The sequence below is a fragment of the Bos mutus genome, chromosome 26, assembly GCF_027580195.1.
Source record: "Bos mutus isolate GX-2022 chromosome 26, NWIPB_WYAK_1.1, whole genome shotgun sequence".
NCBI classification, from domain to species: domain Eukaryota; kingdom Metazoa; phylum Chordata; class Mammalia; order Artiodactyla; family Bovidae; genus Bos; species Bos mutus.
Window position 1 is genome coordinate 32,964,795 of NC_091642.1, and position 22,046 is coordinate 32,986,840.

Below are 22,046 nucleotides of genomic sequence, written 5' to 3' on the forward strand. Positions count from 1 at the left end.
TTGACCACAGGCGCAAGCGCAGGAGTTCCGAAGCCCCGCCCCCGAACTCGTCCCGATGCAACCTGGGAAATGGAGTTTACGTCTTCTGGAAGCGCTTACGGAGATTACATATAGAGCACACCAATTAGCGCGTTTCTTACTGCGGAACTGCACCAGGATATTGGCCAATGAGAGGTCGGCCTCATTTTCCTCGGGATTTGGGACAGTGGCAGTCATGGCGCCACCCGTGAGGTACTGCATCCCCGGTAAGTCAGCGGTATCCAGAGCAAATCCTGGGCAGGGACAAGGGCAAGAAGGCCAGACGATCAACAACTTCAGCGGACCCATGGCTGATGCAGCGTTTTTTCCGCAGGCGAACGTCTGTGTAACTTGGAGGAGGGCAGCCCGGGCAGCGGCACCTACACACGGCACGGCTACATCTTTTCGTCGCTTGCTGGCTGCTTGACAAAGACCAGCGAGAACGGCGCGGTAAATGGGGCAGCTTCCCTTCTCTCTCCTCTGTCTGTCTTTGTCTTACGCTGCCTTTGATTTCGCTGTCTTTAGCCAGGGTCCTACGAGCGCGTCTTTAGTGCCTGGTTCAGGAGAAGGAGTTAGTCTCTTAAGTTTCTGACAGCTGGGATCCCCGCTGCTGGACACTTAGCCATCACAAATTAGTTGTGTTGTCTGGCTTGGCTGTGTTGCTGACACTCGGGGAAGCAAGCTGGGGAAAGAACGGAGGCGAGCTCAGCCGTGCTGTGAGCTGAATCCTGGCCAAATGTCGCCTACTTGTCCGGCTTCATCTCGCTCCGTTACCCGCGCCTCACTCTTTGCAGAAGTCCTACTGTCTTCTTTCAGTATCGCCAGTGGACCACAGAGTGTTTGTACACACGCCGTCTGTCTGGAACACGCTCCTCTCTTCCTTAGCCCGATTAAATCCTACCTACTCAGCGGAAGAGAATCCACCACCATTGCAGGAGACGCGGACTCGATCCCTGTGTCGGGAAGATTCCCCTGGCGAAGGAAATGGCAGCACATTCCAGTACTCTTGCCTGGAAAATCCCATGGACCTGGCGGGTTACAGTTCATGGGGTCGCAAGAGTCGGACACGACTGAGCGACTAAACCACCACCATCCTTTAGATAACCTCACTAGTATCACTTTCTCAGAGAAGCCCTAGTCAAAAAAGGGAGTTTTGTTTTTTGTTTGTTTTAATACTCAGAAAGAGCTGTTGGGGTCAGTTTGCTTGTTTGTTGTGCCACACAGCATGCAGGATCTTGGGTGAAACCCATGCCCCCTGCAGTGGAAGTTCAGAGTCTTAACCACTGGACCACCAGGGAGGTCCCAAGAGCTATTACTCCCTTTCTAAGCACTTAGTTCAGCATGCAATTAAACACTCAGTTATAAGTTCCCCATTAGACCCTTCCACTACTATGCACGTAGTGCAAAGTAAATGCTCAGGAGATGTTTATTGAACGTATGAATAATATTATTCTCCCTGGTTCCAGAAGCTGATCCATGATTAGCTTGGGATCAGATAAGCAGTTCTTGAAGGAGCGGCTTAAAGACTGGAGGTGGTGGTGGGGGGTGTTTAATCACTAACTTGTGTCCGACTCTTGTGACCTCATGGACTGTAGCCCGCCAGGCTCTTCTATACATGGGATTTTCCAGGCAAGAATACTGGAGTGGATTGCCATTTCCTTCTCCAGGGGATCTTCCCAACCCAGGAATTGAACCCAGGTTCATTGCAGGCAGATTCTTTACTGACTGAGCTATGAGGGAAGCCCATATCTCTATACAGTCTGTGGAATTCTCCAGGCCAGAATACTGGAGTGGGTAGCCATTCCCTTCTCTACGGGATCTTTCCAACCCAGGGATCGAACCCAGGTCTCTCACATTGCAGGCAGATTATTCTTTATCAGCTGAGCCACCAGGAAAGCCCTAAAGACTGGGATCATAGTAGAAAGAGAATTCAGTATTGACTAAACCTTAATTCTGCCTTAGGTAAAAAACTTAAACTCCCTTTATAGGTTCTTACCTATAAAATGAGAGACTTTGTATTTGATCACTTTTGGGAATTTCCCTAGGATTTGAAAGTTTGTTCATTTTATAGCTGTGGGATGTGATAATGAGCCAAATATACGTGGTCTCCGCTATCAAGGGGTACAGATAAAAACTGTAAGCAAATAAATGCTCAAATGAATGTGTGCTTACACGTATGATGGCTGCTCTGAAAAAATATTACAGAGTACCATGAGAACATGTAATAGGCAAATCCAACCTAGTCAGAAGTGATATTTAGTCTGAATCTAAAGGATAAATAAGAGTTGAGTGAGTGAGCAGAAAGAGCAGGTTGAAAAGAGATCCTGAGATGGGAAAAAATTTAGTGAATTGGTGAAACTGAAAAAAGACCAGGAGAGCTGAAGCATATTGAACAAGGGAAAGGTTAAGAAAAGATCAGGCTCAAAAGTATCTTTCCTACACCAATAGCCAGTACCATGCTCAAAGAGGAAACTCTACAAGTGTTAAATAGAAGTAAACAAATATGGCCACTGTTATATAACATTTATTTGAAAATTCTAGCCTGTTCAATAAAATGACAAATCAAAAGAAAGATACAACTTTGGAAGAAAGAGTCAGATTATCCGTGATTACAGGCAATGTAGTTGTATGCCGAAAAACTCTTAAGAAAATCACAAAAAAACTCTGGAACTCGTCTAAAGTGGTAAGATTGTATCTTCTTGCAGCTTTCTTTCTGTGGCCCCTTGGCCCTCCTGTATCCTAAAATTTCTAAGGCTTTCTGCTCTGGGCTACAAATGAATCTGTAGTCCACCTGCCCATGTGACGTCAACTGTGGCCCAAGGTATCCCATTTTACTGTCAAGCCACAAATACCTTTATCCAAGGCTTAGCCAGGATATTCAGGTTTTATTTTTCTCTCTGTAGCTTCCTGTCATATCTGTGATGAGAGAAACAGAGTCCCAATTACTGCCAGATGTAGGAGCTATTGTAACCTGTAAGGTAAGTTGGTCTTAACCTCCCTGCTTAGGATACCATCCAGTGTTGAAATCATGATCATTATAGAACTGCACTGTCCAGTATGGTAACCAGTAGTCACATGCTGCTGCTAAGTCACTTCAGTCGTGTCCGACTCTGTGAACCCCATAGACAGCAGCCCACCAGGCTTCCCCGTCCTTGGGATTCTCCAGGCAAGAACACTGGAGTGGGTTGCCATTTCCTTCTCCAATGCATGAAAATGAAAAGTGAAAGGGAAGTCGCTCAGTTGTGTCCGACTCTGTGTGACCCCATGGACTGTCGCCTACCAGGCTCCTCTGTCCATGGGATTGTCCAGGCAAGAGTACTGGAGTGGGGTGCCATTGCCTTCTCCCAATAGTCACATAAGATCATTTAAATTTAAATAAATTAATATTAAACAAAATTTAACATTTATTTCCTCAGTTCCACTAGCTCCATTTCAAGTAGTCAATAGCCACAGGTGAATGGTGGTTGCCATGTTGGTCAACACAATTTTTCTATCATCACAGAAAGTTTTACTGGACTCTGCTGGGTCTAGAGATTTCTAGGGTAATGATCAGTGTGGTCAAGTTCAAGCTTATGTAGTTCTTTCACAGAGCTGGTTTCCTCATTATATAATTTTTTACTTTTGTCTGGGAAACAGGAGTACCAGAAGGTCATAAGGAGGTGTATTTTTGAACATCTAAAGCGAAACTTTTTCTGCAGAGAAATGAAAGATTTTTATAAAGTCTTTGAGGGCAAGTGCAAATTAGTGCTCTACCAATTAGTAACTACAAGACATCAGTATTCCATGCCCATCCCCACCCTCTGCCAGTTAACTTGTAGCTCTTAGTTTTTCTCTATAAATAATTTCTCCAACAGAAAATCTATGTGGGGAATTCCTTGGCAGTCCAGTGGTTAGGACTCTGCACTTTCAGTGCCAAAGGTGCATGTCCAGTCCCTGATCAGGGAACTAAGATCCTGCAAGCCGCGCAGCGTGGCCACATTTAAAAAAGGGGAAAGGAAAAAAAGAGAAAATCTATGCATTATTTTGAAAATAACTGGATAGGCACAGTGATCCAAATATTACCCAGCAGCTGGAATGGAGACTTAAGTTCCATTCACACTACAGGCCTCTTGGTGAGATCTGCTAAAGGTCTAGTTAGATTTGCTATGCTTCCCTTGTGTATTTATGTTAGACCTGCACATTTTTGAAAATCTCTGCCATATTATTTCATTTGATTTCCCTCGGTAACTCTGTTTTAGGTGGCCAGAGTGGCTCTTACTCCACTTTATGAACATCACTTATGCAAGGATAAATACGAGTTAACTTATCTGAAATTCTATGCTTAGTAGGGATGCTTGGACTAAAATCCTAGTCTTTCCTAGTTGATTCCTGCCTCCTTCAGCTGACAATTGCTAATACTCTAATGCTGCCCTTTCCTCTGTTCTACAGGTCTCCAGCATCAATTCACGCTTTGCCAAAGTACACATCCTGTATGTGGGGTCCACACCACTTAAGAACTCTTTTCGAGGAACCATCCGGTAAGGAGTATTTTTGTCTTCATATTCGCCTCAGCGCCTGGAGTGAGATTAGGATAGGATGGGAAACTGGAATTTTTAAGAACAATTACAGTCTATTCCTGCCCTGTCTCACCTCTTTGTGCTTTGATTCTCCCCACGTAGTATCTAAAGAAAATATATCTAAATATCTAAATATATCTAAAAATATATCTAAAGAAAATAAAGACAGAAGGAAGATATTAATGAGATAGGACTTTAAATAAAACAAAAAAGAATTGAATAAGCTGGAGGTGCATTGTGGGTATCATTCATACCAAAGTAAAGAAGGCATTTTAGGAAGTACCTTTTTTTCTTGTGTTTAATATCGATTAACCCAAGCATTATAAGACAATAAAAAGGGTAGTGGGTGAAGTGGTATTTTTCCCCACTATGGGTTCTTTGAGAAGGGACAGACAGTTCTTATAAGCTAGATAATTTAACATATGAGGCTCTTTCCACCCTCAGGATTCTGTGTGGTTCTGTGATGCTGCCATTCAAGCTCTCCTAAGGCAGCAGAGTTCCTTATCCTTCTCTGCCAAATTGGATCCACTTTCCTCTAGTGGGAGATATTGATAATCCTGTTCTGTTTGATCCAAGAATGGGAACTGATTGTTCCCTCCGGGTTAGGACAGGAAACATTTCTCCACTTGCTCCTCTAGGTGGCAGCAGGGTCCTGATCAGGACTTGTCGTCTTTGCTCGTACAGCTCTTTGTCTGCTAGGAGTCTGCAGGATAATTCTTTCTCACAGATAATTAATCTTTCCGTTATTTCTTTTCTTTATAGCAAAGAAGACGTCCGAGCTACTGAAAAAGACAAGGTTGTTGGTTGGTTCTTATTTTTCTTCGTGGCTTTAGGAATCTCAGTCTTTTTAGATTATTCCAGTGAATTTCAAAAGTCAGTGGGAATGTGGAGTCCAAGGAATTTTAAGGTGTTCTCTACTGGAAGGTGTGGAACTCACCTCACTATTCCTTTCCTCTTCGTAGAATTTTTCTTCTTTTTGTTGACCAGAGAGGAGCTAGTTTACGCTTTGTCTTTGAAGCCAGGTGTTTATTCATGGCTGTTCTCTCAGACTTATTCTGGACCCTTTCAGAGCAGCCATAGTACCTTTTGTCTAAGTCAGATTCCTGATCAGGTTACTGAGTTCAGATCTTTCATTTATGTGATGATGCCACAGAAGCAATAAAAGTTGTTGATCTACTTGAGTAATGGTAGATCTACCACTGGGGTTCTACCCTCTGGAGTTAGAAGTAAACTAGCTCTACCCAGTGGGGTTAATAGTTTCATTATAGACCTGATCGGAGCTTTTACTTAACACTCCTTTCTTTACAGGTTGAAATTTATAAGAGTTTCCGCCCAGGGGACATCGTCTTGGCCAAAGTGGTATCCTTATTCCCTGCAGACTTGTGGTCCTTTGTCAAAGGAAGAAATGGAAGTAGAGAAACCACTAAGTAGCTATGAGAGGGAAGACGTGTAAGTCTTTGTTTTCCTTTACCAACGTGATGTGACTAGATCTCCCTAGGTGATGCACAGTCCAACTACCTGCTAACCACCGCGGAAAATGAGCTGGGAGTGGTGGTGGCCCACAGCGAATCCGGTGAGTTTGTCCATGCTTCCACACGCTTACCTTTTCCTGGGAGCTAGGGTTTGGGATTAGTCCACTGTTTTCCCTCGTTTTTTAATTATCTTAGAAGCAATGTGAGTGTAGATACTGACTACCGGGATTAGAATGATTCTCCTTATATAATCTAAGGAAAAGAGCCACTTACTCCATAAGTCAGTGGAATAAGCAAGGCTTTTTTCCGTATGAGGTGAGAGGTTCACTAGGCAGCTTGGTGACATCAGTTCACACCCACCTAAAAAGAGAAATGTTTCGAGCAAGTATCTGGGGTCCCAGCTCCTGCACCACCTTTTCCCTTGCAGGTGTCCAGATGGTCCCCATCAGCTGGTGTGAGATGCAGTGCCCGAAGACCCACACCAAGGAATTCCGGAAGGTGGCCCGAGTACAGCCCGAGTTCCTACAGACCTAAGAAGCCACTTTCCCATGCAGAGGGGAAGCTGTTTTCTAAGAGTACATGTGTGCGTGACATCAGGAGGCTGTTTTTATTCAGACACCAGGGGTTGGTCAGCAGCCACCTTTAGAAAAATCTTTTCTGTAGGTGGAACATTTTTCTTGTGAACCTTTCAGCGGATTTTATTCTCTGGAGTAATTTCTTTTGGAGGCACCAGCAAACAAACTGTATGATAGTAGATTATAGCCTGTTCTTTGAGTGTTACAAATGTGTATTTTTGCTATGACAAAGAAAACGTTTTTATGAAAAGAATTTTAGTTTCTGTTGTCTCAAGTAGGGTAAAGAATCTAAACTGACATGACATCTAGAGCAGAGTCTTTGTAGACAATGCCTAATCACCTTTTTCTGTATTTTTTATGTTCTCCATACTTTTGAGTACTTGCTATGTGTCAGGCATGGGTTGAGCACAAAATTACCGACTTTTGTTCTAAGATTCAGTACAAGCTAAGGAAACTAACATCCCATCAGGCTACTTTAGACTTAAAGTATTAAAAGTCTTCCTAGGATTACTGTGCACATCAGATAAAAAGCTAACTTGGAAAGCAAGCTGCTTAAATTTTAGAATAAGGGCAACATTCATACTGGGTCCCAGTACTCAGTAGTGTACCTTCTGGCAAGTTTCTGTTTTCAGCATGTTTCCTCTTCTGTAAACGAGATACTAGCCCTTTCAGAGGTTATCAGGATTGAAGATTATGTATATAACATGCCTCACCCAATGGCTAGCATAGAGCTTAAGAATTTTCTAGATGGTGTTACTTGTTCCTACTAGGACGGCATTATGGGCTTTCTCATATTCCAGTGATCTTCTCAAAGGCCTCAGAGAAAAGGTAAATGTGAGCAATGCCCCTTCCCAATTATGTAGATAATTACAGTCAGTCCTCCCTATTCATGGATGGGAAACCCATGAAGAGAGAGCCATCTGTACTATGCCATCTTATATTAGGCACTTTAGCATCTGTTAATTTTGAGATGTTTATTTTGGCTGTGCTGGGTCTTAGTTGCTCTTCACTGCAGCATGCAGACTCAGCTGCGTGCATGTGGGATCTAGTTCCCTGACCAGGGATCCAACCCTAGCCTCCTGCATTGGGAGCTGAGTCTTAGTCACTGGACCACCAAGGAAGTCCCTGCTGCTGCTGCTGCTGCTAAGTCGCTTCAGTTCGTGTCTGACTCTGTGCCACCCCCCGAGACGGCAGCCCACCAGGCTCCCCTGTCCCTGGGATAATCCAGGCAAGAACACTGGAGTGGATTGCCATTTCCTTCTCCGATGCATGAAAGTGAAAAGTAAAAGTGAAGTCGCTCAGTCCTGTCCGACTGCTAGCAACCCCATGGACTGCAGCCTAGCTTCTGTTAATTTTAGTATCCAGAAGAGTCCTGGAATCAAGTCTCCCCTCTGCAGATAAGGGATGACTGTATATTCATTTTCTCCTGCAAGTGTAATTTCTGAGGAAGTTAGGTAACTGACAGGGATAAAACTTTAGGAGCCAAAAGGAAAGGTGTGAATCAAGTTTACAGTTTAATAGAAAGGGACTGGCTTTTTTAAGTCTAGTAAACAAACTTTTACCTTTCTAAAGAAGGTATAATAGTTTCAGAATTTGATTTTAGTAACCAGTACCATTGGGCAAGAGCTGTAGAGAGGCAACAGGAAAAAGAGTTCAGCTCTTCAACCTGCAGTGGAGAACCCAGTGAGATACATGGTATTTGGAACCCCCCAGTGATGACCTCTCAACACTTCTGGATAAGTCTTCCCTTGGCTTGGACGAGGACCATGCCCCAGATGTGCCATTCTGACTAGACTGTATGAAGGGAGTGGGTCCAAGAGAGAAAATGGCTGTGTAAAGTTGTGACTGGCTGTCCTAAAGCCCTTAGTCATACACGAACTTGGGCAGTGAGAGACACTTCAAGTTGAATGTTCGAGTTGATTTCCTCAGGTAAGACATATCACACAGAAAATATTGCACGTCACTCCTTTATTTTATACTGATCTGGAAAAAAGACATTTTTAGTACAGTTATGCTCAAATGAGTACTGGGCCCAAGTGCTGGGCCAAGCAACTGGAACATGATTCAGAAGTCAGGCACAGTGAGAGACACACTTGGACATGATCGAGAGGCATTCCGCTGCCACAAAACAGTAAGGCAGGGGAGGGATTCTAAAACACACAGCAGGATGAACTCCTACACCTTAGACGCCAGGAGCTTATCCCATGATGGTGTAAGGAATGACTTATTTGCTGATGACCACATGTGGGAATATTTCAACCGCCACTAAAAACCCCAGAAGGGTTTTTGGTTTTTTTTTTTATATTTATATATATATATTTTTAAAGTAAATGCAACACAAAAACATTCAGGATTGATCCAGCCTTTTAGAGTCAGGGAGGAATATTTGATTGAGTCACCATGCAGGTTACATTCATCTTCCACTGGAATGACTAGAGCCCGGAGTCACCTAACAACTGTGCCCGGCTGGCCTCTGGGGACACGAACGGGCTCTTACTTCTCCTCATTGGTCACACCTCAGCATGGTTTTCTCCCTGTCCCCTACTCAAGCAGCTCCTTGGTAATAAACCACCATCAAACCCCCCAGTAACGACCTCTCAACACTTCTGGATAAGTCTTCCCTCGGCTTGGACTGAGGACCATGCCCCAGACGTGCCATTCTGACTAGACTGTATGAAGGGAGTGGGTGCAAGAGATAAAATGGCTAATGTGGAATTGGGAGCCGCTGGTCCCCACCTGCAGCTACAACTTACGATGCCTACAGATGTAATCAGTGGGACATGTGCCAGGGAGAGGTGCAGAGGAATAGGGTGGGCCAGGGCAGGGGAGGAGGGTAATCCTTGGGAAAGTAATCTGCTGCTTGCCCTCACTTCTTGGCCTTGCCCTGGGCAGCCACAGCCTCCATGGCTTTACGCACGGTCTCCTCATCCCCCAGGAACTGCATGGGCTTGATGGGCTTCAAGTTCTTGTCCAACTCATAGACCATAGGAATGCCAGTCGGCAGGTTCAGCTCCATGATAGCCTCTTCAGAGAGACCTGAAAATATACCTCCTCATGATCAGTCAAGCAAGATAAGAATCCACAGACCTCTCCAGCTTTACTATTCATCCTCCATGTGGGGAAATGGGTCCTCCAAGGACTCTGGCAGGAATTAAAACAAGACACCCTTTCTGATACTTGTCATGAAAGTAAGGATCTATATTAGGGCAGAGTGATCACCCAAGGAATGCCCCCAATATTCTTTCTCAGCCACTGAACAGCAAGAAAAAAGGGATGAAAGGTATCCCTCCCCAAGGGGGATCTGGAAGCCCACAGTGAAGCAGGACTATACATCTTAGTATCTCAAACGTCCTATGTTGTCCATACAGCTGCCAAAACGTGGCACATCTGGGCCTCTGCTAGGCCCCTAAGTGAAACAACTTAGGATGCAAATTGACACTCATGTGGGGAGTTGTAATCAGGCTGTGGTTAAGAAGGATTTTTATCAGCAATTTCAACTAGCAATCCTAGTCTAGAGGTAGGCATCTCCAACTTTCATGTGTATCTCCTTTGGGGAGAGATACTTTTCATCCTTTTTTCTTACTGTTCAGTGGCTAAGAAAGAATACTGGGGGCATTCCTTGGGTGATCACTCTACTGTAATAGAGCAATGATAGATGCACCTGGATGACAGACGCAGCTTCCAAATCAGGTCTGAAGTGGGACCTGAGGTTCTAACGTGTAACAAGCACCCGGTGGGGTGTGGCAGCCTCTGGTTCTGCAGATGATGCTTGGAGAAGCAAGGATCATGTTTCTACTAGGAGATACTCTGGACTGTCTCTAAGGCTCTCAGTACATCCAGCCCTTTCCTGAAGGTCTCCTTCATACTAAATCAGTCCAGAGTAGTGGCAGTTCTGCTTTACCCTTCCCTGAGGGCCCCTCTGAAAAGCATACATACCCTCCAGATGCTTGACGATGCCCCGGAGGCTGTTGCCATGGGCTGCAATTAGTACCCGTTTCCCCTCCTTGATCTGGGGGACAATTTCTTCATTCCAAAAGGGCAGAGCTCTGGCAATTGTGTCCTTCAGACTCTCACAGGAGGGCAGCTGGTCTTCAGTGAGGTCTGCGTACCTGCGATCCTAAACAAAAAATCCCAGCTTGCCAGTTATTACCAGCTGCATTTGTTCTGCCTATTCCTCATCCCCTAAGGGATCACAGTGATAAGTAAAAGTCTCTCACCAGGGCACTGAGGGCTTGGGAAGGGGGATTATTACTATCCTGCCCGCCCTCCCCTACTACCCACGACTGGGAAGACTGAATAGTCCAAAAGAAACACAACTTTGGAAAGGTGGGCCTCAAGGCTCTTCCCAAGTCACTTTACCTGTAGTGCAGTTTTTTAAAATATGGCAATACATGTAAAAAAAGATGGAAATTCTTTGTAGATAAACCACATAAACTCTTAACTAAATCTTTTAATGAGTAATGGTCATTCCTTGGAGAAGGCGGATTACAAAGGGGGATTTATCATAAATTAGAAACTCAGTGATCTAGGCAGATATTAATAAAAGCTAAAAGAGAGAAGTCCAGATTCTGATCCCCTGGTCCTGCGTGCAGCGAGCCAAGCTTCACTTTGTCCATACCTTACTGATGTTGCTGTAGAAGGGATGGTCGGGCTCCATGGGAGGTGGCGGGACATCATAGGAGCGCCTCCAGATCTTTACCTGGGCCTCACCATGCTTGGCAGCAGTTTCTGCCTTATTGAGGCCAGTCAGACCCCCATAGTGTCGCTCATTAAGGCGCCAAGTCCTCACCACTGGCAGCCACATTTGGTCAATGGCATCCAGCACTGTCCAGAGGGTCCGGATTGCTCTCTTCTGCACTGAGGTGAAGCAGATGTCAAACTCATAGCCAGCATCTGGAAATTTTAAGTTAAAAGTGATAAGCTAATGAGGTCCACTCTAGAGCCAGAATTTCTTCTTTTTTCTTTAGCCACACCACACGGCTTGTGGGATCTTAGTTCCCCAACCAGGGATTAAACCTGGGCCCTCAGCAGTGACAGCAAGGAGTTCTAACTACTAGACCGCCAGGAAATTCCCTAGAGCCAGAATTTTCTTACATATAAATCTCAGGTATAGACAACCTAAATGAAAATTATCTGGCTAAATATTTTGTATACCCTAAATATTTTATTTTGCATACAGGAAAAACAATATTCTGCCTTTGGGGAAGGTAACATTTGTTGATTTATGTTGCAGTTGACAATATACTTCCCAGCAGCTTCCCAATAATTCATCTAACCAAAGGCCCAAATGTATTATCAACGAGCTAACCTGAGATCTGCGCTACTAATCCCCAGAGTGCTGTGCTTAAGCACATTTTAATTTTTTATTTGCTTTAATTCTTTTAACCTAAGGACACTAAAAACTTGGAGTCACTTAATAAACTTTTTAGTTAATATTTATAGAAGGTTTACCATCTGTCAGGCACTGGACTAATAAGTACTTTGTATGTATTTTATTTAGTTTTCATAACAATCCAATGAGGTTACATCATTACAATCCATCTTACCGGGTAGGGGAAATATAAACTGCAGGAGTTAAGCAAATTATCTGAGATCACAGATATTACATGAAAGGTTAAAAACCCAGGTTGTATGACTCTAATCCAACTCATAACCACCATCTCTGGCTATCTCCATAGTTTCCTGACTTCTAAGGATTCTGATGTTTGTATTTTAGTTAGAACTGTCACTTCTGATTGACAATTACTAATATATTTCAGTCCTCTCTACTTTCTGGTCCAGGAGAAATGGGATTTTGAATTCAACAATTAGGATACAGCAAGAACTCAGAGGATGCTGATAAAACCAGTTTGTTGCATGAAACTGTATCCTCCCTAGAATATGGAAATCACAGTCTCTTCATCCACAGTTCCTTTCTGCTAGTCAAATTACTTGACTACCCTATATATCTACCTATCTACATTGTTAAACCAAGTTTAAGAGAAGCCACTCACTGGAGAAAGAGCAGACCTCTCCTCTACACACAGCAGTTATGAGGGGTGGTATCAAGAGTTATGTTGGCCCAACCAGTAAGTTACAACCATATGTATCTTCGTTTATGTTTCACAAACCATTATTCTCCCTCCCACTTTAATGGGGAGATGTCCCTTTCCAGGAATCTGTTTTCTTCCAGGAGGCTACAAGGCCCTCATTGAAATTCAGCACAAACTTTCCTGTGTGTTGCTTCGTACTGAGACCACCAACAGTAATTAAGGAAACGTGAATTTTCTGCCAGTCATTCAATTGAGAATAAGGCCAGTAGGAACTACACTGATGGGGGAAGGGAGGATTAGTCACCAGAGACTCACCAGCACCCACAAGGGAAAAGTCACATCTCATCGCTGAGCCTCAGGACAAGTCCTAGTAGACTCACTTAGCATCTGCTCCCTAACTTTATGGGGAAGAATGATTCCCCAGTAAAAGGCTGAGTCACTGGGAAGCAACATCCTCAGTGCAAGGCTCAGCTGCCATGCTGAAAAGCTGTGGTTGTTTCACTGAATTTTCTAATTGCTGTGGAGTGCTGCACATTAGATACACAAATAGATCCCAGAGGAAAAGAGCAGTTCCCCTTATAACTCTCAACAAACTCTAAAGCCTCTTCCTTTAACTTGGCCATCAAACAAAGCAGAGTTAGGACGCTCCCACGGATGGGCTTAGCTGGTGCCATGTGGCCTCCATCCTCCCTTAGTAAGACGGCGTGATGAAACTCAGTTCTTGCTAACTTGCTCCTGAAATCATGCAAGATTTTATAAGCCCTATAGTACTTAAAGCCCTGGTGAAATTAATACTTTATTTTGGGCCTTTTATATTATTAGATTATTCATATGGTCTTCATCATTCAGAATTTTTGCTTTTAGTCATTGACTTTTTATTTAATCATCTGTGATGCCCCTAAACAGTTATTTTAAAAATTTAATGGGCTTTCTTTTTAAACTAATGCTACTAACATTTACTTAAAAACTCAACTAGGGTCTGTTATTTTAAGAGATTACAAGTTAAGGCATTTGACCAGTCTTAGAGGACAGTTGCAATTTGCTTTGTCCTGGGTCAGTCATCAGCAAACCACCACAGACCCATTCAGTTCTTCCTGCAGACAGGAGAGAAAATGGCCTCCTCTACCAGCACTTTCCCCATCCTGGCCTCTCCTAACTGGTATGAGGTCACACTGGGCCATCCCAAATTACTCACACACATCCTCAGCAGGATTATATTTCCCAGATTTGTTTCCAAGCCTTTGCTTCATTTCTAAAAGATCTACAGTGGAGGCAAGAACCTAGGAAGAGCAAATTTGGGCCAAATACCTGATTCACATCAACCAGGCATCAATGACCCATTTCAATGGCTGCTACTTAGTCGAGGTTAAAAGGGAGCAGAGCAGGATCAATGGAAGTACCTCCTCAGTCCGGAGATTCTTTGAATTGCTGGCAGCAGGGAATGCTTCCTTATTAGCATTTCAAAATCACAGAGAACCGTCTGCCAGCGGGGGCCAGCCTGAGTAGGCAAGCTTATCTCACTGCCACTTCCACCTTTACCTACCAGTTCCCTCGCACCTACCTGTTACTCATCCCCAGAACAGAGGCCAGCGTGGTGGACTAGGAATAAGATGTAACTTTGGTCAAGTCCTCTTTCCAACTCTCACTTTCCCAACTATGAAAGAGGGCCAAGGAGAGTTGGGAAGGAAGGGAATGAAATCTGTATACTTTATGGGGTTGTGAAGAGGATTAACTCAAAGCCTTCATTCATGCAACCACTCATTTACATTTGTGGATGCACTCTGGACACGGTTTGTGGAATGCTGCTAAACAGCATCCTACAGGAGCACGTGGAGGTCTTTGGTCAACGCGGTGCCGCGTCACTCCCCCACGGCGGGGAGAAGCATGTGGCCTGCCACTTCATCAGCCTCCCTAGCCTAGAGTAGGTTTGGTTGTAGCTGGGCATCCAATTTAGTAACCCGTCCCCGAGTTACTAAATGCTCAGACTAAGACGAGAGCGATTTCGCAAGGCGGTGTGGTGAGCGCAATAAAACTGCGCGGTGAGCGCCCGGGTCCTCTTCTTGGCTGGGTGACCTTGAGCAAGTCGATCCCCCACCCCCGGCTCATTTTCTGAACTGCAAAATACACTGTTAGAAAGAAGAAGCCTAAGGTCTAGACGTTCTCCGGGAGGGCGCGGGTGAGGCCAGGCGGCCGTGACCCAGAGGCGCCAGCCCCGGCCTTCGCAGCCCACATCCACCGCCCCGGCCTGCTACGCACCTCTCAGCGCCTGCCCGCCTCGCTTCGCCTCCTCGTGCCCGGCTGGGCTCAGGTCCGCGTCGTACCAGCCGCTGAAACGGTTCTCCAGGTTCCATGTGCTCTCACCGTGCCGGATCAGCACCAGCTTGTAGGCGGCCATGGCTGCGGTTCGGGATGAGGCGCAGACTGGGGATCACCGAGATTCCGGAGTCGCTGCCCGGCCCCCGGCTGCGCCTGCGCGCTTGCGCCCCACCCGTCAGCTCCCTTTCACTTGCACGGCCAAATCTTTCCACTAGCTCGGGGCCACCCTCCTCCCGCCGGGTGTACGCATGCGCTCCGTGCGGGCGCTGCAGCCGCCGGGCGGAGGGGGCGCTCTCCCAGGAAGACAGGGCGCATGCGGTCTCCGCCGCCTACCCCGCGTCAGCCGTGGCGGTCACGGAGCGCACGTAAGCGCCCAAAGGCGGTGGAACATCTGGGCCGTGCCCAGAAGTGCATACCGCCCGGAGTGTCATCGAATTGAACTGCAGTTATTCACAAGCCCTTCGTTGTAATAAAATGTTATTATTCCAATCGCGCTTGGCTTGCCCAGATCACTTTCCCATCCGAACACATTGTGATTCACACGCCTGCGTTCCAGTCTTCACTCTTCCATTTTATTCTCTATGTGGACACCGCTTAATCTCGCTCACCCTCGTCTGTAAACGAACGTAGTAAATATTCAGCTGGTGGCTATCTACCAGGAAGGTTTCCCAGGTGGCCCAATGGGTAAAGAATCCGCCTGCAATACAGGAGACACAGGAAACGCGGGTTCTATCCCTGGGTTAGGAAGATCCCCTGGAGAAGGGCGTGGCAACCCACTCCAGTATTCCTGCCTGGAGAAGTCCATGGACAGAGGAGCCTGGCTGGCTACATACCCCAGTGCATGGGGTCGCAAAGAGTTGGACAGACTGAAGTGGCCGAGCGTGAGTATATCTACCTGGAAAGTGCTCAGTAAATGGTGGTTGTTTCTATCTCATTTCCACGGACAATGATCTGCATAAGGACACCGGTTCTGACTGCTGCTGCTGCTGCTAAGTCACTTCAGTCGTGTCCGACTCTGTGCGACCCCATAGATGGCAGCCCACCAGGCTCCCCCGTCCCTGGGATTCTCCAGGCAAGAACACTGGAGTGGGTTGCCATTTCCTTCTCCAATGCAGGAAAGTGAAAAGTGAAAGTGAAGTCTCTCAGTCGTGTCCGACCCTCAGCGACCCCATGGACTGCAGCCTTCCAGGCTCCTCCATCCATGGGATTTTCCAGGCAAGAGTACTGGAGTGGGGTGCCATTGCCTTCTCCGCTTATGACTGCTAGTTTGAAAGACTTGCTCTTCATTTAACACAGAGCTGTTTGTCCCAACTTTCCTAGTCTCTCACAGCCTCTGGTCAATGCCTCCTGGACCAGCAACAGTGAAGCAAACTCCAGAAAGAGAAGGATTACTGCTTGTCCCTCCCCTACACCCAATCAGCAGTTTAAGTAGACAGCTTATCTGCTGTTTTATCTAGACAGCTTTCCAGTGCCCATGCCACTGTGTCCTGGTTTATTTCAACCTTGCCACTTTATTGAGCACCATACATGAGTCAGGCAGTGGGCTAGGGTCAAAGATGGGTAGAATGTGTTTTCTGCGCTTCATAGCAGGTGAAGTGCAAATAAGGCCCATGTGTAAAACACCTAACAAAAAAGTTCTGTGTGTTATACTTTGACAAATTATACAAAAATTTTTAACACACACTCATAAAGCACCTACTATGTATCAGGCAGTGTTTTAAGTACTTTACAAACATTAACTCATTCACTCCTCATATCCTCATGATGGCCTTAAGAGCCTAGTACTATTGATTCCCTATTTTTTGAAGAGGAAACTGAGGGATGAAGCAATTTGCCCAAGGTTGCAGGAACCAGGATTCAAGCCTAGGCTCGCTGCCTCCCAAGTCCGTGTGTGTATGTCTCACCTAATAGTCTCTGTGGGCTCCACATAAATGTTGCATTTAGGGCACTTATTGACTTTAAAGAGTGGGAAGGGTTTGATAGGCAGAGAAAAGGCACTTTGTTAAAAACGTGAATCAAAGCACGTAAGACTGATTTTTAGATATGTCATCTACCGTCCGTGAAAGTGTTGCAGGGAAAAGTCAATTCTGACTCCATGTTGGAACTGTTTCTTTGACTTGCTTTCCATTGCTTTTTTATTATGATCATACATAATGGCCTGCCTCAGAGAATCCTGCCCCCCTGCCAGACTGTTAAACTCAAGTGCCTTGGTTCAGAACCCTGTCCATCTGCAGATGGCAGGAAAAAAGAAATGAACACATCCCCCTGTCCAAAGCTTGCTATTTTAGGAGATATTTGAAAATTAACGCCCTTTTTATTTTGCTTCCTCCCCTACCCCTCAATCTCTGATCCATAAGAGAAGCTGGCATCCAGACCCAGGGAAGATGATTATTTTGAGACATTAGTCTACCATCTTCTCGATCAGTCGGTTCTCCAAAGAAAGTCGTATTGCTTGCCTCAACACCTCGTCTCTTGGATTCACTGGCCTGTCATGAGACAAACAGACCTTACTTGGACTCGGTAACAAAAGTTACCATGTCCAGTGTTTTAATGTATTATCTCAACCTTCTCACAATTCATATAATGTAGGTTGTCCATTCTACAGATGAAAAAACTGAGGCCTGGGGATATAATTAGTCCAAAGTTACAACTGCAGGCAGAAGTGAAAAAGAACCCAGGACTCAAACCCAGACAGTCAGTGGCCAAGTGTGCACTCTAACCACAATGTTCCACTGCTTCCTTCCTCTGCAGCTGGGAGAAGATGGAACTCAGTGACCAGAGAGGTCACTGGAATGGGGTCCAGCACTGAAAGCTGCCCTTGGAGTTTATGGACTTCCAGGGCTGCAAAGCAAGACCTGCCCTGGAAGCTTTCCTTGTTCAAGCTCCTGGCATGGCCCATGTGGGGACCTTGGAAGACTCCCTCTTTAGAAATTCTCCCTCTGGCCATTCCTTCTGCTTCAGTACTGATGCGCATACACTCCCAGCCTTAACCTTGGCTTTTCAGACTAGCAAATAGTCATAAATAACAATAATGTATTATTAACATATTGATAACAAATGCTATTAGCCATGTGATCAAGACTGGGATTGGAACTGAGCATGTAACTAGGATACTTTGGGCAGGAGGCCAAGGGTGTCTGTACCACCAGCCTTGGGAAAGAGCCCGGGAATCCTAATTTTTTGCTTTCATCAATTTGCTCTGCTTCCAGAAGGAATCTTTCACCTCCTTGGAATTCTGAGGAACTCTAACTCACTCACAGGATATCTACCTTAGATTATCAAAGATTTTTTTATGTATCTATTTATATCAGATCTACTCAACTAGAAACTCCTTGAGGATGGGCACTGCATCTCTATTTCATATACCCATGGAGACTTTGCCCTTGGCCAACTCCCTGAGTGTCCCTGAGCTGGGAAAGATCTTGATAATCGTCCACCGCAAGTCCCCACCTCCAGTCCACATGCAACAGATGAGCAAAGTGAGGTGACCCTTTCAAAAGAGCAAGAGATGAGCAGGGGACCAGGTATATAAGTGAGAAGTCAGAGATGATCCAAGGAAAAAGGTCATAGAGTTGAGGCTTGCTGTGCCAGAAGAAGGCAGGAACCCAGAGAAATTGGGAAAAAAAAAAAAAAGGAGATAGAGCGGAGGGTAGGGAGGTGGACCGTGAGGACAGTGAAGGCTTTGCAGCAAAAAGCCAGAATTCCTGGGCAGAAATGGGGATTCATCCAGTGTCTGTCACAGCTTCACAAATCTGGGAAGAAGCTTCAGATCAGATCAGTCACTCAGTCATGTCCGACTCTTTGCGACCCCATGAATCGCAGCACGCCAGGCCTCCCTGTCCATCACCAACTCCCGGAGTTCACTCAGACTCATGTCCATCGAGTCAGTGATGCCATCCAGCCATCTCATCCTCTGTCGTCCCCTTCTCCTCTTGCCCCCAATCCCTCCCAGCATCAGAGTCTTTTCCAATGAGTCAACTCTTCGCATGAGGTAGCCAAAGTACTGGAGTTTCAGCTTTAGCATCATTCCTTCCAAAGAAATCCCAGGGCTGATCTCCTTCAGAATGGACTGGTTGGATCTCCTTGCAGTCCAAGGGACGCTCAAGAGTCTTCTCCAACACCACAGTTCAAAAGCATCAATTCTTCGGCTCTCAGCCTTCTTCACAGTGCAACTCTCACATCCATACATGACCACAGGAAAAACCATAGCCTTGACTAGACGAACTTTTGCCAGCAAAGTAATGTCTCTGCTTTTGAATATGCTATCTAGGTTGGTCATAACTTTCCTCCCAAGGAGTTAGTGTCTTTTAATTTCATGGCTGCAGTCACCATCTGCAGTGATTTTGGAGCCCAGAAAGATAAAGTCTGATACTGTTTCCACTGTTTCCCCATCTATTTTCCATGAAGTGGGAAGAAGCTTAGAGCCGTTCAAACCAAGATTTCTCAAATGACAGTAAAGGGTAGGGATAAACCAGTGTATGTTGCCCTCTAGTACTTTTTTTTTTTACATCTTGTTATCTCTATTGAACACAAGACACACAGACCTTTGTCAGGGGTGATTCCTCGGCCCTTCTAAAGAAGTGGGCAGATAAGGGAGAGCTTTCACATATCCTGAGAACAAAGCAGTATGAGGGTTCTGATCACAGCCAGGGGCCAGCTTGGCGAGCAGCCTGAGGGACCCACTGCAGAGCTCCCAACCTGATCACCACCTTCCCTCTCTGCCCTGCAGGGAGCAACTATGGCCAAATAAGTCCTCCTTCCTACATGGAGTGTGGGAATGGGCCCTGTGTTCCAGAGCCTTCTGAGCCTACTCTTATCTCCCAGTTCAGGCATTCATCAGTGACAGTTCTCATCTCTTCCTGGGCCCCTCACCCACCCAGTCCCTGAACTCTTAGGGCAGACAGCCTCCCTCCTAGCTCAGTGCTCTAATCCTTCAGTTCATCAGTTCAGTCGCTCAGTTCAGTCGCTCAGTCATGTCCGACTCTTTGAAACCCCATGGGCCACAGCACGCCAGGCTTCCCTGTCCATCACCAACTCCTGGAGTTTATCAAACTCATGTCCATTGAGTCGGTGATGCCATCCAACCATCTCATCCTCTGTTGTCCCCTTCTCCTCCCGCCTTCAATCTTTCCCAGGCCTCAGGGAAATCCTTCAGGCCTCAGGTAAATTCACAGGACTCTAACAGCTTCTAACCACCAACTTGTTGGTTGAAAGTGAAGTCGCTCAGTCGTGTCTGACTCTTTGCAACCCCATGGACTGTAGCCTACCAGGCTTCTCCGTCTATCGGATTTTCCAGGCAAGGGTACTGGAGTGGGTTGCCATTTCCTTCTCCAGGAGATCTTCCCAACCCAGGGATTGAACCCGGGTCTCCCGCACTGTAGGCAGACTTCTGAGCCACCAGGGAACTTGTTGGTTAAGCTGCTACAAAAACTCAGATAAGGATATCAGTGATTACATTCCTATTGCCCTTGTCCCTTAAAATAATAAAGGCCTCTCTCAGCCTTCCCTTCCCAAGTGTTTTTTTTTTTCTGCAGAAAGATAATTCCCTTATCAGGTACCAAACATTCAGCAAAGCCCGATTTAGAATCGCAACAAGGAGAAACATGTTTCCTGCTGGGTGGAAGGCAGGGAGGGGCGGCTGCCGTCTAGTCCACAGGACTCCCCTTCACAACCTTTTAAGCCTTTATGTGTGGAACATCAAGCAAACTCATCACAGGATGCTCAGATCTCCCCAGCTCAGCTGATGCCTGCGCAGGAAGGGATTCCTGCCTCCAGCATGAGCCCAAATGATTGTGGCTAAAGTCTTAAGACTCTGAGCATCCAGGAGAGGAAGCAGTGCTTCAGTGACCAGTAAAAGTCACACTCTACAGCATTCCACAGTCACCATCTGAAGATACAGAGCCGGAACTGGCTTCCAAGTGCTCCCCTGACAAAAGCCTTTCTTCTCCAACCTCAAAACCCAGCTTTGGACTTGAGTGGCCAGTGTGGCCATAGTATAAACTCTTTTTCTTGGGTTATGGAACTCTTTCAGTCTCTGAAAAGAAACCACAAGGGGTGCACCTGGTCCTTTGTTTCTAGGCCCTGCATGTAAGAACTATGATGATAAAAATGCTCAAACAGGGCCCTCTGTTCTCCTTCACATCAGATTGTTCTCCTAGTCTATATTTTTTGGATTCAATTCTAAGTATTATATATATATATATATAACCCATTAATTTGAGATGTCTGGGGTTTTTTTTTTGTGATTAGCAGTAATTTTTTGATGTTTGACTGTATGGGGGTTTTTTGTTTGTTTTTTTTCTGCTTCTTTTTGTGTTTTTTTTGTCTTTGCAGCAAACATGACTATGTATCCTGGATCCTCCCTTACCTTTCCAGGGCAGCTCCTCAGAGCTATCTGAGAGTCTGTCCTCCTGGCTGTAGTTTTCAGAAGGTCCCCCGATCAAACTTTCATTCACTCCTAGGTCCTGGTTTTGACTTGATACATGACTCCCAGCCCTGGCCCAGGACCTTTCCCTACTGTGCAGCTAATTTCCGTGATCCCTGTTTTAGGACCACCCCAGGTCCAGGATTTGGAAGGAAAGGACAGAAACTGGATCTTATTGCCACTGCCTGGACCAGGCAGGTGTCTGAGCCCCCAACAGGTCCTAAATCCCTCTGGAGATTTAACCCTTTGAGAAACATAGTCCACTGTTAAAGTAAAATGCTCCTGAGGGGAGGGAGGTGAACGGTTTAAGCTAGCTGTCTCGTGAAGAAAAAAAGTTCTCATACCCCAAAGACTGTCCTGTTGCCAAGGCAACAAGTAACAACCCCAAAGGGTTTTAAACCATATCAGCAATGACAACTCATCTCCCTTTAATGGAACAATGAGAGTTTGCCTTGGTGACTGCACTTCTGTAGGTCAGTCAGTCAGCAACAGTCAGTCAGCAACAGCCACACAGAAACAGTCACCAGCCAGTCCCTAAACTCTCCCTCCTGTAAGTGTGCCCATCCCAGACCTTCACACCTCCCAGCACCTCATGTATGATCACGTCCCTGCTCCACTCAATGAGACTGCCCCACAGGCAGTGCTGTGTACTC

At 45.8% G+C, this 22,046-nt stretch overlaps 2 protein-coding genes across 5 annotated transcripts; one reads left to right on the forward strand and one right to left on the reverse strand.

Moving 5' to 3' along the window:
* The first annotated feature begins 98 nt into the window (after positions 1-98).
* Positions 99-6,874, forward strand: EXOSC1 (exosome component 1). 4 transcript variants are annotated; one of them, XM_005901160.3, is made up of 8 exons: positions 99-245; positions 353-468; positions 2,922-2,996; positions 4,447-4,535; positions 5,337-5,370; positions 5,883-5,933; positions 6,063-6,147; positions 6,474-6,874. In XM_005901160.3, the coding sequence occupies exons 1-8, from the start codon at positions 215-217 to the stop codon at positions 6,578-6,580; spliced, it is 588 nt and encodes a 195-aa protein (XP_005901222.1). In that variant the 5' UTR covers positions 99-214; the 3' UTR covers positions 6,581-6,874. The 4 variants fall into 4 exon arrangements, with proteins under 4 accessions (XP_005901222.1, XP_014335421.1, XP_070219493.1 ...); XM_070363391.1 differs by having other exon boundaries at positions 106-245; positions 5,337-5,377; XM_014479935.2 differs by lacking the exon at positions 2,922-2,996.
* Positions 6,875-8,572: 1,698 nt separating this feature from the next.
* PGAM1 (phosphoglycerate mutase 1) lies at positions 8,573-15,139 on the reverse strand. Its single transcript, XM_005901159.3, has 4 exons — positions 14,910-15,139; positions 11,240-11,514; positions 10,558-10,738; positions 8,573-9,657 (listed from the first exon to the last, which is right to left on the reverse strand). The coding sequence occupies exons 1-4, from the start codon at positions 15,046-15,048 to the stop codon at positions 9,488-9,490; spliced, it is 765 nt and encodes a 254-aa protein (XP_005901221.1). The 5' UTR covers positions 15,049-15,139; the 3' UTR covers positions 8,573-9,487.
* Positions 15,140-22,046: the final 6,907 nt, after the last annotated feature.